Genomic DNA, 16410 nt, shown 5'->3' with positions numbered 1-16410 from the left:
GAATAGAGAGATTTAAGGCCAAATCTGGTGTCTCTTCCCAAATATGACCTTATTACTGTACTTATTTTTACCCAACCCTTGCTACCTGTCTCATAAACATCTTACCCTATGGTTGTCATTGTTTTTATTTTATTTTCTTTCCAGTAGTAATGGACAATTAGAAGTCCCTTAGCGGTATTGCTTTTTCAAGCCTGCATTCTTCCTAGTTATGATAAGTGTGTGAGAAGTTGCGGAGGTGTTAAATCAGGGATGGGGACAGGTATATTCTAGCCTCCCAGCTGTTGGGCAATTTTGAGTAAAAATTACATATGACGAATATAGACTTGGATACTAGACTTACCCTACTATTGGTCTTCAAGTCCACACTCAAATGATAGAGGATTCTCTCCTTGCTGAAAAACCAACTAGAACTCTCAGACACAGGTATGGATGTTGGGTTCATATCTCCAGTTTTCCTAATCTTTTTTTTTTTTTTTTTTTCTTATAAACAATGGTCATTTATTTCTCACAGTTCTGGAGATTTGGGAAGTCCAAAATCAGGATGTTAGCCCATTTGGTGTCTGTGAAGACCTGCTTCCTGATTCATAGACAGCTGTCCTTTCGCTCTGAACACATGTGGTGGAAGGCATGAGAGAGTTCTGGAGTCTGTGTATAAGAGCACAAATCACATTCATAAGGACATCACTCTAAAGGATTTAGTTTTAGAGGTGGGAGACATGCAGGTCAAAGTAAACTATCTTACAGGTTTTTTTTTTTTTTTTTTTTTTTTTTTAAACTGTATACTGTGTCTCCTAAACATTTTAACACTTTAGAGAGATTTGGGGCCACCATTATGACATTGGTTACCATGTATTATAAAATATTTTGAATCATTGTGGACTATTTGGCTGAAATATTTGTAGAGACTCTGGCTGGACTGCTGAAAGCAAGTGGTGTTAGCGCCCACACCTAATTATAATTGGGTTTTTTTGTTTGTTTGTTTTTCAGGTTTTTCTAAAGAGTGACCGAGTGGCCAGAATGGTTCAGAGTGGAGGGTGTTCTGCTAATGACTTCAGAGAAGTATTTAAGAAAAACATAGAAAAACGTGTGCGGAGTTTGCCAGAAATAGATGGCTTGAGCAAAGAGACGGTGTTGAGCTCATGGATAGCCAAATATGATGCCATTTACAGGGGTGAAGAGGACTTGTGCAAACAGCCAAATAGAATGACCTTAAGTGCAGTGTCTGAACTTATTCTGAGCAAGGAACAACTCTATGAAATGTTTCAGCAGATTCTGGGTATTAAAAAACTAGAACACCAGCTCCTTTATAATGCATGTCAGGTAAGTGGTCTATGATATTTTCCATTCCCCTGTGTGACTCGTGGAATAAATATGAAGTATTTACAAGCCTATGAAGATGTACTTTACTTGCTATAATCACTTTACTTGGAAAGTTGAGCAAAATTGAATTTTAATAAATCACATAGTGATGAGAGAAGTTTTGAAAGACGTATTTGGTAGAAGGGGAAGAATATCAGTACTTCTTATCCAGTAAATAATTGTCCCTATGTGCCCTATTTTAGGACATCAATTTGTGTCTATTAGGTATAAATGGGCCATGCCCTGTAGAGTAAAATGAAAATCATCTCCTATCTGAAGAAGCTTGGCAAATTATAATAAATAGGTATTTCTCACTGCAAAATAGTATTTTATAAAGATATGATGCTAATCTTCTGAGTTGTATGGAAGTAATGAAATTTCAAATTTTTAATTTAACTCACCCAGATAGAAATAAATTGAGGGTGATTGTTGAAATATGTAATTTAAAGAGATGACAGAGTCTATATTATATTTTCTCTTCAGTTGTTATTCTAGCTATACATACAAAAATGGGATAAAGGCCAGGCATAGTGGCTCACGCCTGTAACAGCGCTTTGGGAGACTGAGGCAGGCGAATCTTGAGGTCAGGAGATAGAGACCATCCTGGGCAGCATGGTGAAAACTAGTTTCTACTAAAAATAGAAAAATTAGCTGGGTGTGGTGGTGCGCACCTGTAGTCCCAGCTACTCAGGAGGCAGAGGCAGAATAATTGTTTGAACCTGGAAAGCAGAGGTTGTAGTGAGCTGAGATCATGTCACCGCACTCCAGCCTGGCAACAAAGCAAGACTCATCTTAAAAAAAAAAAAAAAAAAAAAAATTGGTGGGGGGGATAAAATCATGTTTCACATTTTTCATGTTTTAGACCCAATTATTTGTCTAATAATGTAGTCCTTCTGTATTTGCATTTTGTTTGTTTATGTTGGGGTATAAATTATTTATGCCCTAATATACAACTTAAATTGATAAAATTCTGACACTTAAAAATGTATGTGTTCCTTAAGAGTTACACTTCTATAATGCACATTTTTATTTTTAATCTTTTTGCAAATCGTCTCTTAATTTCAGAGTTATATCCATATTGGTTACTTTGCATTGGTAATTTGTGGATCATTTCAAATCAACAAATTAATAGAGTTAATAGTAAATCACTGTGGAGCTTTAACTCTGTGAACAATTTGTGTACTCACCGTAATTGATTTCATTGTTTTATTAAACCAGGTAGTTGTTTGATAATAGTAGAAGATGACTATAAAACCAAAATCTTCTATTTAGAAGATAACTTCAGCTGGAACTTTGTATTTTTAGTGAAACAGTAGCTCAGCTGTACAAATAAATGTTGATGAACATAATTTAGTGGAAAAATTCAGATTCAGATATTCAGTAGATATTTGTTGAGCTTTATTCAAGTCCAAAACCTCTGTAGGTATGAGGGAATCCAAGTTGAGTGAAAAAAATCTTATTTTTTCCTCTATAGTGGCTAGAGTCTCTATAAGAAAAGACTTGATAAGTCCAAGAAATGTCATTTATTTGCAGCTTGCCCAACTTTTTATTATGAGGATGGGAGTGAAGACTTCCAAGCTCTTTATATGTCTCAGTTAGAGGTATAATTCCTTTCTGTTCTGAGATCTGAAAGAAAAGCTTATGGATTATTTTTTATTGATTTTAAAACAGAGAAATTATAAGACCTCTAAATGAGTTGCTACATATGGATTAGAATATACTAGATGTTACAAGGTTATAAAATATATTTCTATGTTCCTTTGAGTTTATGTTATTAGCTTAAAATATGTTTAAGTTGTCTGCCTACTAAAGAATCAGCTGGACTATGGGCACCCTGGTTTTAGTCTTCCGTGATTTGAAACTTACTTGCAATTCAGATCTCCAACTATAACAGTGGGTTTGTCCTTGCTCAGCATTGACCTGAACAACAACAAAAATAAAAAATAGCAGATTTGTTTATTTGTCCTTTCAGTTCTATCAGTATTTGTCTCATATATTTTGATACTCTATTAGGTACATATATTTATATTAGGATTGTTATGTCTTTTTGTAGAATTGACTCCTTTATCGTGATATAGTATTCCTTTTTATCCCTGATTATTTTCCTTTTCTGAAGTCTACGTTATCTTAAGCTAATATAGCCACTCCAGCTAAGGTTAACATGGTCTCTCTTTCTCCATCTGTTTACTTTTAACCTAAGTCTTTATTTTTTAAATGAATGTTTTGTAGACAGTGTGCAATTCGGTCTTGAAGTTTTTCTTTTTTTTCGAGACGGAGTCTTGCTCTGTTGCCCAGGCTGGAGTGCAGTGGTGTGATCTCAGCTCACTGCAACCTCTACCTCCTGGGTTCAACTGATTCTCCTGCCTCAGCCTCCCGAGTAGCTGGGATTACAGGCACACACCACCATGCCTGGCTAATTTTTGTATTTTTAGTGGAGATGGGGTTTCACCATGTTGGCCAGGATGGTCTCGATCTCCTGACCTCATGATCTGCCCGCCTCAGCCTCCCAAAGTGCTGGGATTACAGGAGTAAGCCACCGCGCCTGGCTAAAGTTTTCTTTTTTAAAAATCCAGACGGATCATCTTGTTCTTTTAATGGGTATGTTTAGGCCACTCATATTTAAGGTGATTACTAATATACTTGGATTAAATTTTATAATCTTTGTAGCTTTTACCACTTCCATGCATTTGTTCTTTGCCCTCCCCTACTTTTTATGCCTTCTCTAATTTTGATTGAACACTTTCTATGAATTCCATTTTTTTATTTTTTGGTGTACTGTTTATACATTTTTTTAAGAAACAAAATTTTGGTGATTATCCTAGAGTTTAAAATACACATTTTTAAATAATCTAAGCCTACCCTCAGATAACACTATACTATAAGGCTTCATGTGTACTGCAGCTACTCCATAATAGAGTATACCCAATTCCTTCCTGTCATCCCTTGTGACATTGCTGTCATTCACTTCGCTTACAATATACTATAACCCCCCAATATATTCTTTCTATTGTTGCTTTGAATAGTTATAGGAAAAATAAAATATTATATATATTTTACCTTCATTTATTCTTCCTCTGATGCTCTTTCATTTCTTTATGTAGATTCAGATTTCTTACTGATACTATTTTCCTTATCTCTGAAGAACTTTTAACGTCTTGCAGGCCAAGACTAGTGGTGATGCAGTCTCTCAGTTTTTGTCTGAGAAAGTCCTTGTTTCTTCTTCACATTTAAAGTATGATTTCACTGGATATAGAATTATCTGTTAGTTTTTTTTTTCTTTCAACACTCTGAAAATGTCACCACACTGTCTTTTTGTTTGCATGATTTCTGATGAGAAGTCTAATGTAGTTCTTATCCTTTACCCTTTAGAGGTAAGGTGTTATTTTCCCCCTTATGGCTTCCTTCAAGAGTTTTTCCTTCTTTCATTTTTTCTGCAATTCGAATATACTATGTCTAGGGGTATGTGTGTGTGTGTGTGTGTGTGTATTTCTTTTGCTTGGTGTTTTTCTGAGCTTCATGTATCTGTGGGTCAGTGTCTATCTTTAATTTTGGAAAGTTTGCTGCTATTATTACTTCAAATATTCCTTCCGTCCTATCCCCTCTTTATTCTTTTTCTGGTATTCCAGATATGTTTATGTCACCCATACTTTTATCACCTGTGTTATCCCATAGTCCTGGGATGTTCCGTTGTTTGTTCAACTCTTTTTCTCTTTGTATTTCAGGTTGGGAAGATTTTATTGACATGTCTTTAAGCTCGCTGATTCTTTCCTCAGCAATGTCAAGTATTAGGATTGCTAATGTGATAGGCTAATGAGCGTATCGAAGGCATATTCATTTCTTTCACGGTGTTTTTTTTTTTTTTTATTTCTAGCATTTCCTTTTGATTTTTTGGTACTTTCCATCTCCTGCTTGTATTATGCATTGTTCTTGCATGTTTTCAACTTTTTATATTAGGGCCCTTAGCCTATTAATAATAGTAATTTAAATTCCTTGTTTGATAATTCTAACATCTGTCTCATATCTGAATCTAGTTCAGATGCTTGCTTTATCTCTCCAGACTGTTTCTTTTGGTTTTTTTTGCTTTTGACGTGCCTCATAATTTTTTTGTCGTAAGCCGGGTCTATCAGGTAACGAGAACTGAGAACTGAGGTAACTAAGGCTTTCATATGAATATTTATGTTAATCTGAGTAGGAGTTGAGCTGTGTTTAATGTTTCTTGTAGCCATAAGTATGAGAAACTTCAAATTCCTCCAGTATCCTTATTTTTGTCTCCCCTTTTGACTGGGCTTCCCTAAGTACTCCGCCCCAGAGAAAGTCTGCATCCTGCAGCTCTTTTAGCTGTCACCAATCCACTCTTCTTATCCTGGAACTGTGTTGGTGTTGTGGTAAGGTGTTGGAGAGATGGAGTGTCCTTTAATCTGATTAAATCTCAATCTTTTAGTGGACCTATAACCTTCGTAAGTGTTTTTGTCTCTGGTCTAGAAGGATTGCTCCCTCCTACTACCATGTTCTTCATTCTGTTCCCTGACTGCAGTTTCCTAGTCTGTTTTTTTGAAGTCCTGTCTCCTGTTCACTCTGTTTTTTGTTTTTGCTTTTCAGTACGTGAGTCAAGAGAGCTGGAGTAGGGTGGTATTTTCTTCCTCCACCTGGGATAAGTTTTCAGTGTTTCCCTCAGGCAAAACCTTCCTGCTTTTGTTGAAGAGAAGGATCTGGGAGATTGAACAATGACTTTCTCCTCCTTTTTTCTGCCATGGCCATATGGGGATCTTTTTTGGATCCTCACTGTGAGAACTTGGTGGGGTAACTAAAAGGAAAGTCCAGCAAAGTTTGGGGGCATCTTTATGATTGTGGCTCCAGGAATTTCTTACTATCTGCACCCAGCTCCTAGTAATTTTTCAAAATTGCTAGACAAGTAAATGTTCCTACCACTCATGGCATACAGCAACTTCTGCTCTAAGTACTGCGTCTTTCTGGATTTGCCCATTTTTCTAGATTTTGGTTAGTGGTTTCCCCTGCACCCTCAGTTCTCTGAGAAGTTCAAGAAAAGTCAATGATTTGCAGTTTGCCCAACTTGTTATTCTGAGGGTGGGAGTGATGACTTCCAAACTCTTTATATGTCTGAGCTAAAACTATAATTTCTTTCAGTTCTGAGATTTGAAAGAAAAGCTTGAGGATTATTTTTGATTGATTTTAAAACAAAAAGGAAGAGTACCCCTGTAAATAAGGACAAATAATAATCATTTTACAGAAATTATGAAAATAAATTGTTTAGAAAGCAGCCAAGACACTTTTTTTTTTTTTTTTTTTTTTTCTTTCCTGAATGCCATGCAAGCATACCTTGGAGATATTGTGGGTCCAGTTCCAGACCACTGCCACAAAGTGAATATTGCAATAAAGCAGGTCACACAATTTTTTAAAATTTCACACTGCATATAAAATTTATGTTTGTACTGTACTGTAGTCTATTAGGTGTATAATAACATTATGTTTAAAAAATAACCTACGTACCTTAATTTAAAAATACTGTATGTTTTAAAAAATGCTACCAATCATTTGAGCCCTCAGCCAGTCATAATCTTTTTGCTGGTAGATGGTCTCACCTTGATGTGGATGGCTGCTTACTCACTAGGTTGGCTATAGCAGTTTCTTTAAATAAGACAACAATGAAGTTTGCCACGGAGATTCACTCTTCACAAAAGATTTCTGAATAATATCTGACACTGTTTGATAATATTTTATCCACAGAAGAACATCTTTTAAAATTGGAATTAGTCCTCTCATACCCTGCCACTGCTTTATCAGCTACATTTGTATAAATATTCTAAATCCTTTATCATTTCAACAGTGTTTACACCATCTTCACTAAGATTAGATTTCACCTCAAGAAACAACTTTCTTTGTTGGTCCATAAAAAGCAATACCTCATCCATTCAAGTTTTATCACGAGATTTTAGCAATTCAGTCACATCTTTAGGCTCCATTTCTATTTCGAATTCTCTTGCTATTTCTAGAACATCTCCAGTTACTTCCTTCATGGAAGTCTTGAATCTCTCAAAGATATCTATGAGGATTGGAATCAACTTCTTCCAAATGCCTGTTCATGTTGACATTTTGACCTCCTCCCTTGAATCACAAGTGTGTTAATGGCACCTAGAATGGTGAATCCTTTCCAGAAGGTTTTCCATTTACTTTGCTCCAATCCATCATGCAATCACTATCTGTGGCAACTATAGCTTTACGAAATGTATTTCTTAAATAATAAGACTTGGAAGTCAAAATTCCTTCTTGATTCATGGGCTGCAGAGTGGATGTTATGTTAGCAGGAGTGAAATCAATGTGAATCTTCTTGTACATCTCCATCAGAACCCTTGGGTTACTAAGTGCATTGTCAGTGAGCAATACTATTTTGAAAGGATTCTTTATTTTCTTAGAAGTCTCAATATTCAGTAAACCATGCTGGAAACATATGTGCTGTCATCCAGGCTCTGTTGTCCCATTTATGGAGTACTAGCAAAGTAGATTTAGCATGATTCTTGAAATCCCTAATGTTTTCAGAATAGTAATCGCTTACTATTCTGAAGCATTAGCTTCAACCTAAACTCACCAGCTTCATTAGCGACTAACAAGAGAATCAGCCCATCCTTTGCAGCTTTGAAACCAGGCATGGACTTCTCGGTAGCTATGAAATCCCTAGATGGCATCTTCTGATAGAAAGCTGTTTCATCTACATTAAAATATGTTGTTTAGTTTAGTCACTTTCTTCAATGATCTTAGCTAGATCTTCTGGATAACTTGCTGCAGCTTCTACATCAGCACTTGCTGCTTCACCTTGCACTTCCATGTTATGGAGATGGCTTATTGCCTTTAACCTCATGAACCAACTTCTCCTAGCTTCAAACTTTTCTTCTGCAGCTTCCTTACCTTTCTCATATCCTTCAATTTGGCTGTTTGGGGCAAGAGGCCTAGCATTTGACCTGCCTCTCCTTATGACATGCCTTTCTAAGCTTAATCCCTTCTAGCTTTTGACTTAAAGTGAGAGATATGTGACTCTTCATTTCACTTGAACACTTAAAGGCCATTATTGGGTTATTAATTGGCCTAATTTCAATGTTGGCGTGTTTTAGGGAATAGACAGGGCTGAGTGGAGGGAAAGAAATGAGGAAATGGCTGGTCAGTCAGAACACACATAACATTTATTGAATGAGTTTGTTGTCTTATATGGGAGCAGTTCATGGTGCCTTAAAACAGTCGCAATAGTGACACCAAAGATCACTGATCAGATCACCTTAACAGATGTAATAACAATGAAAGAGTTTGAAACATTGTGAGAATTATCAAAATGAGACACAGAAGTGAGCACATGCTGTTGGAAAAATAGCACTTATAGACTTGCTTGACTCAGGATTGCCACAAACCTTCAATGTGTAAAAAACATAGTATCTGCAAAGTGCGACAAAGAGGAGTTCAATAAAATGACGTATGCCTGTATATTTTTTCTTTTGTTATATTCCAACAAAGGTTAAAAAGAAAAGATAAGGCAAAGCAATATAAATCACAGAAACTAGTCTGTTCTTTATAGAAAGGAATAGCCTGAGAAGAGAAATAGAAGAGCAGGCCTTGGGGAGGCAGGAAGGATCTAAAGCCAGTGGAGCTGCTGGAACCTGGCTCAGGTGTATGTCAATGAGATTTACCCCACCTTCTCCATGTTTCAGGAAAAGGTTTGAGACTCCTCCTAACTGTAACAGTCTCGCTTCTGTATGTGTTTACCCTTATGTGGTCCCTTGTTTTTGGCAGCACAAATCTCCTAGAAAATCTCAAAGATGTTGCTTGCTTAAGAGTCAGAAGCTCAGGATCAAGGGCTGTTCTGGTGAAATGTGCAGGATGGCAGCAGCCAGGCAATGTCTGGCGACTCAAGAAGGAAAGGACAGAATGAGAAGGGAGTCTTGCCAGGGCTACCACATGACATCGATGACCATCATTTGATCATATCCTTTGTCCCAGAGCTTCAGGATTAACGTCAGGAGTGGAAAAACAGGAAACTCTCTTCTGAAAAAGGATATTTACATTACTTTGAGTCAGAGCCAGTAACGTATTAATTGTTAACATTAGGGTGTGAAGGAAACTTTTAAAACACTAAGATAGAAGGTAGCACATACCATAGTTAAGATATGAAATCAGGGATAATTGAAAGACAAATTGTTATTGTTATCAAGAAAACATAAAAAAGAATAAAAACAATGTAAGTAGCTTCTAGATTAGCTATTGTGCTATTAAAATTTCATACTTTGGATTCTTTGATTTGAGAATAATGCATCTGCAGTGGTACACATTCATAGAATGAAATATTAAGAAAGAAAAGAAGGTCAACATGTATAGTCCAAAATGAGTGGCATAACTACAAGAATCTGAAATTGTTAGCTGTGATATAGTTGAGTAGGGATGTTATAAAAAAAGAACTGGAGTGAAGGGAGAATAATCTGTCAGTGGAAAGTTTAATTTTGGAATATTTTAAGGAAATGCAGGTAATTTCAAATATATATTATTTTAGAGAAACAATGTTACATAATATTAAAACTATATGTTTTATAGTCTTAATAAGAATAATTTTATTTCACTTTTTTAAATGAAAATGCTGTTACTTAAGTGGTACCAGTTAATCAGCTGCCTTTCCTAAAACAAATGTGTTTATTAAAGGTTATTTTAAAATATAACATAAGGTAATGCAGTATGTTCAAATTAATTAGTTAACCCATTATCTATAATCATGCAGGGTGCATATATATATATACATATATATGTATATATAGTTTCCACTATGCATTGTGTTAAATAATAGGAACCTAGAGACAGATAAAACCTAGATTTTTGCAAGGTTTATAGAAAAAAAATGCTATTGTAAATGCTACAGTGGTATTGTTAATTTCTGCTTCTGGATACATCATGAAGAGGTTCTCCAAAATGAGTAGATGCTAAGGTGTTCTGGGCAGAGGGACAGGCACATGCAAAGTATGGAGGTGCGAAATACGTGGCGTTTTGGGGATCTGCACATCATTGACTATTGTAGTATGAGAGGAGATGGGGTTGTGTTTGAGATATTAACAGAGGTAGGTAAGCATCTTATGGACTATAGAGAGACAGGCAATCCTAAATGAACAGAATCTGAAGAGTGGGATACATAGTACCTTATCTACTCCTATAATTCTCCTTTAACTTCTATATTTGTCTCTTAAAATGATTAAGTAACTAAATTTTATAGCTATCTAGATCCTGCTCTTTTCTGCCAAAAGCAGCTTTCATTAATCTTTTATGATCTCATTCCATTAACTGAAGAAAGTGACTCACCCAGATTTAACTGAGTGTCAAAGCAAAGTTAATTAAGACCTTGTTCACTTATCCCTCCTCCCACTCAAATTCTTCATGTCTGAAGACTACACCACCCATGTTAAGTAACATCACAGAACTGTTTGGGTATTTGTAAGGGATAAGCAGAAATATTTGTGAATGGTTAAAAAGTAGACTTCAAGTTTATGATCTCCTTTCCCTAGAAGCTTTTGCTTTGGAGATTAAGTGCTTTGAGTCTAAGAGTTTAAAGAAATCAATAAATAGGCAGTTGGTGTGGTCACCATGGGTGTCTTCCCCTAGAAGTCTAGGAACCATGAGGCATTAACCATTTTGAACCTCTTCATTGAAGGTGTGCAGAAGGAAAACAGGGAGAGAAATGTGAATCCCCAAAGGACACTGGGAACTGACTTCTACCACTGTCTCTTTTTTTCCTAACTAGTAGCCTGTGATTGATAATAGGTTTCATTTAACATACAGTAATTTGTCTACTTAAGCAAAAATAATAGCACATTCTACTGACAGTTACATTGGACACCTTTCAAAATGACTTTCAAAAATGACTTCTGAAATAGAAAAATAAATGCCATGGTAGCGAGTATATTTTGGAGGAGTATATTTTTCTCATATATATGAGCATATTTTTCTCATATATATATAATTATATATATATTTTAAAATCTCAAAACATTTGAGGAGAGTAAGTAAATGTATTAAATGGCAGGTTTTGTGTTTGGGGATACAGCAAGGGAAAAACTTAAGATCTTAAGAATAGTTATATTGTTATATAATTTTTGAAATTCTGAAATTAATCATTGGAGTGGCCATAATATTTATATATGTGTTCACTTTTTTGGTAAATAAATGTATCATAATGTAAATCAGATGAATTTAATTTTACTAAAATGAATTTGAGTCTCTGGTAGTATTGTTTCTGCTCTCACAAATTTTTAAATTGTCAGTGTAATTTTAACATATTCCTAACAAATTATAGGCTTTATTAGTGTTGCTCCATTTGACTGTGCATTATTTTGTTTCTTACCTTTGACTTACATGTGGCAGGGTTACATAAGAATATTCTAAAATGAGGTCTCTTCTAAAATGTTTTGTCGAATTTGTCTTTTCTTTCTCCAGAATCTCCCTAGATAATGAATATAGGTTGCCTTTAGACATTCCTGCATTTATTTTTAGATTTTTCTTCTTTATCTAGTTCTACTCTATGGAAATTAGAAAGTTATCCCAACTTTTCCACTTTTTAAAAATAAGAGAACACAGCTTTACCAAGAGATCGCATCTTTGTGGTAGTAATACTAAAAAGAAAGTATTTTTGTTTCAAAGTCTATTCTCAACTACTAATAAATAAGAAAGGATTATATGGGTGTACTGTTTCAAGCATAATAAGCAACTGTATCTTTATTTTTCATGGTCATTTAATGAAAATAGTCTAACAAATTTAAAATTATATATTTGATATATATTTTTTCTTTTATTTATTCAAAAATGTTCATTGGCCAGGCGTGGTGGCTCACACCTGTAATCTCAGCATTTTGGGAGGCTGAGTCGGGTGGGTCACTTGAGGTTGGGAGTTCCAGACCAGCCTGGCCAACATGGTGAAACCCGTCTCTACTAAAAATACAAAAAAATTGTCTGGGCATGGTGGCACGCACATGTAATCCCAGCTACTTGGGAGGCTGAGGCAGGAGAATTGCTGAACCCAGGAGGCAGAGGTTGCAGTGAGCCACGATCACACCACTGCAGCCTGAACTGGACTGTAGTGAGACTGCAGTGGGCTGGACAAAGCGAGACTCTCTCTCAAAAAAAAAAAAAAGTCATTGAATACCTAAGAAAAATGTCAGTTACTAGGTTAAGCAGTGAAAATACATAAATGACAAAGTTTGATTCCTTCCCTCAACGCATTTATATGTGGTCAGTAGACAGATGTATAAAATGGTATAGTTGTATAAATGGTATAGATGTATAAATCATATAGATGTATGAAATGTAATGGTATAGTTGATCAGTACATTACTGGGGGTATGTATACTGTACAGCAGGAGCACATGGGTGGCAGTATCTTCATTTTTATTGGATAATTGGCATGGATTTCTTTAGTGCTCTCCAACTTTATATGCACATTAGAATGAACAGAAGAACTTTAATACTTGGGCCTCACCACAGACTAAGTGAAATGGTCTGTGGCGGTCAGGCCTAATACCTCTTTTTTATAATTTTCCCATGTAATGCTGATGCACAGTGAGAACTGAGGAGCCCTGGCCTGACATCCCATTTGAGGACTTTGTCCTGTGGTCACATCTAATGTAGGCGAAGCTGGGAACAGTCTAGCTGGGTGCCAGGAAATAGAGTTGGTTTGGGAGTGTGGAAACCCAATTCTTTCTTGGACATTTAATTGAAGTTTAACAAAGGTTTTAAGAAAACAGTAATTCTGAGTTTTGGATGATGAACACAAAATTAACCATCAGGGAGAAAACAGCTTTAACAAAGGCATGAGGAGCATGAAAGGGAGGTATGGTGTGTGTTGCTGGAGTACTAGAAGAGGCTAAAGAGTTAAGAAAGGATTTGAATACTTATGACCTTATACACTAGATCAAAGAGCTTGGAATTTACTTTATGGTAGAGAACAGTGTTGGGATATAAGCAAAGGAATGACTGGAACAAATTGAGGGTCTGGAAAGCCACTTCTCTGTGATCTGAAGAATGAATTGCAGGTGGCCTCACCCTACTGTGGGCATGGGCCAGTGTTGTTTAAAATGAACAGGAACTACATATTAATCCTTCAAGTAATCTCTCCAGGCACCACTCATTGTCCTGCTGTAGATCTTTTGCTTGTGGGCCTGGTTTTACCTCTGTGTTGCCTATGAAGTTATTAGGCTGCTGGACTTCATCTAGGAGACTGTTTTTGCATCCTCTTGGGTTGGCACTCTGTATTGTCCTTTGGAATTCCACTCTGCTCCCACACTTGAGAACTGTGGCCTGGGTCAAAACATTGAACCACCTGCTCTCCTCTAAAGGGATGAGATAAAAGTATAGGAATTTCTGGCAGCATCAAGGGATCGTCAATGTTTACCTGATGGAGCTTTTATATTAAGCATAGTATGATGTAGGCTTCTCTGATTAGGGTATTTTTGTTTTAACACAGTGCCCGTTCTAGTCAGGCACTTTTCTAGGCTCTTGGTATACGATAATCCCTCTTCTTGTGAAGTAACATTGTTTTGGTGGGTTGGGGAGAGGGGATCAAGGGTTCTGTTTTGTGTATGCTGAAGTCAAATATTGATTGTCCATGTCGAGACTGCAGATGATGGCTGGTTATAGAAATCTGGAATTTTAATATGCTTAAATTTTAATTTTAACAGATTTGGGAATCATTTAGATAACGCTGGTATTTTAAACCATGGGACATCTTCAGAGCTCTTTGGGAGAGTCTAGAGCTCAAGGAGAAAAGGAGCCCAGGACAGAGTTCTGTGGACACAAGAATTTAGAGGTTGTACAAAAGGGAAAGAAAGGCGGTGAGAGAAGAACTAGAGAGTTGGGCATCAGGGAATCCAAGATAAGCCATTTGAAGGAGGAGAAAGCTAATGTCTGTGCCACCTGCTGCCAAGTCTGGTAAGATGACAATGAAGTAACCTTTGGATTTGTCAAGTTGGAAAACACTATTGACTTTGATAAGGGCAGACTCCTTGGATGGTTGAGAGCAAACCTGATTGGAGTGGGTTTAAAGAAGAACCAAGGAGATAAGGAAATAGTTAACAGGAAAAGCTTCAGGAAATCAGCCAGTAACAAAGAATATCGTATATCCAGTAAATTCCTTCTATACAGTATATTGAATCATTTATTTTAAAAAATTTATTTGACACTATATGCCAGGCTCACAGCATTAGATTTTGTTTTTAATTGTTTATTTGTTCTGATCAGCACAGCTTCTCATTTTTCATATAAAGCTTTTTTTTTTTATAAAGCATTTTGAAAAGGCTGTGGCAAAAGTGGTTATGTATACTCACAAAAGAGTATCAGTGATATTTAATGCTTTTTGTCGATTAATATCTTCTTGGTTCAAAATATCTTAAATTATCTTTGCTTTAGACTAGAAAAAAAGTTAAATGCTTCCACTTTCCCTGATCACCTTAGATAGAGCAGGGCCAAGTGATGTTATCTTAGCAGAATATTACTTATGTAATAGATGACAATGATTACTTCTAGCTTTTTGTTACAAACTGGCAGAAAGACTTCTATTATTACTAGTAAATGTCTAAAATGATTTCATTGCCTATGTGCAAAGTATTTTCATGATTCTGATATATGATGAACAAGGCTCAAATATCGGTCTGTGAACCGTGGTCAAAAGTTTGTGTACTCTCTGTATACATGGTCAGATACAAAGCAATAGGATTTGAAAAAGATAGATAGGGTCACTACCTTGTAGAGTTTGAGAATTTAGAAGATATTGGGATTTTGCACTTAGCTAGATCCACTGAAAAAACCTGCAGTAATAAAGAACAAGTTCACTGTGCTTACTGTGAATATCACTGCTGCTTGCTACTCACGCTTTTTAGGTAGATCAACTCCTCGTTTCACACTGTGTCACTTAAACCCATGGTAAACTGACGGATATGAAACTTCTGAAATTCAGTAGATTTAAATGTCACTTTCTTTTTCATCCAATACCTAGTTCTTCCATTAATGTCATATTCACCCTTCTGACTCATAATCTCAAGCCCTTCCTTTTTTATTGCCTTTCCAACTGAATTACTCCATACTGCTGGTTCCTCTGTAATACTGCATTATCTGCTACTCTTGTCTTATTTCATAGCCATTGCCATAGCTGGAGACTTCATTGTTTCACATATGGAGCATGACAGTAATCTCTTACCTACTTCCTCTTTCCAATCCTACATATTTTTGTTTTTAGATAAACATCATTGAAACACCTTCCTGATCTCATCATGACCGAACTTTGAATATAGGAAAAAAAAAAATGAAATTCAGACTCCTTTGTTAAGCTTTCAGCAGTTGTGGTGTTCAGTGTGGCCCCATCTGCATTTCAGCTGTTCCTTCCCATGTAACAATTATGGCCTGTGTTCTAGATAAAGTGAATTACTGCCTGTTCCTAGTTCACACCGTGTATTTTCTTGGATTTTAATTTTACCTCATGTTATTCTCTTCATTTGGAATTCCTACTTCTCCATTCCACGACCCATGAGAAATTCTGCCTCCTTCAGAAAGTCTTCCTGCCCCTGTGTCTGTTCACTTTTATTATACTGGGTGAGAGAAAAAATGTATGAAGAGCTTACAGTTCCCCCATTATAACCCAAAAGGCTGTCGTATTGTACTTTGCATCGTAGATATTTGCATATACCTCTTTTTCTGCATTTTAACAACTTAAACATCAAATAAATATTAATCCTTGTACTGTTGTAATGTTACTTGTGTTTCCTATTGTTGGAGACTTGCATATAGTAAATGAAAGAATGAAAGATGAGGATGAAACATGGGTCTGAGGTTCAAATGAGATAATGTTTACAAAAAATTTAGGACAGTTTCTGGTATGCAAGTGCTGTATAAATTGAACTCTTATTAGTTATGTTGAAACTCGAGTTCAGATCTGCTCTGGGAAAGGTCTAGAAAAGTGAGTGTCTTTGTTACTTTACTTAATGGTAAGCTCCTTTTATCCCAGCATTATTTTACTATTAACGTGAA

The 16410-nt window shown here is 36.0% G+C and overlaps 1 protein-coding gene across 8 annotated transcripts in view; it reads left to right on the top strand.

Moving 5' to 3' along the window:
* The window catches only part of CADPS2 (calcium dependent secretion activator 2), a 560307-nt gene that overhangs the window by 210991 nt on the left and 332906 nt on the right, over positions 1 to 16410 (top strand). For all 8 annotated transcript variants that reach the window (XM_073009305.1, XM_073009306.1, XM_073009312.1 and 5 more), the window contains exon 3: positions 988 to 1320. In XM_073009305.1, the coding sequence (XP_072865406.1) occupies positions 988 to 1320 (333 nt within the window). The remainder of the gene's footprint in view (positions 1 to 987; positions 1321 to 16410) is intronic.

Source organism: Chlorocebus sabaeus, chromosome 21 (genome assembly GCF_047675955.1).
Source record: "Chlorocebus sabaeus isolate Y175 chromosome 21, mChlSab1.0.hap1, whole genome shotgun sequence".
NCBI classification, from domain to species: Eukaryota; Metazoa; Chordata; class Mammalia; order Primates; family Cercopithecidae; genus Chlorocebus; species Chlorocebus sabaeus.
Note: the sequence above shows the minus strand (reverse complement) of the source record. Positions and strands in the feature narration are given on the sequence as shown.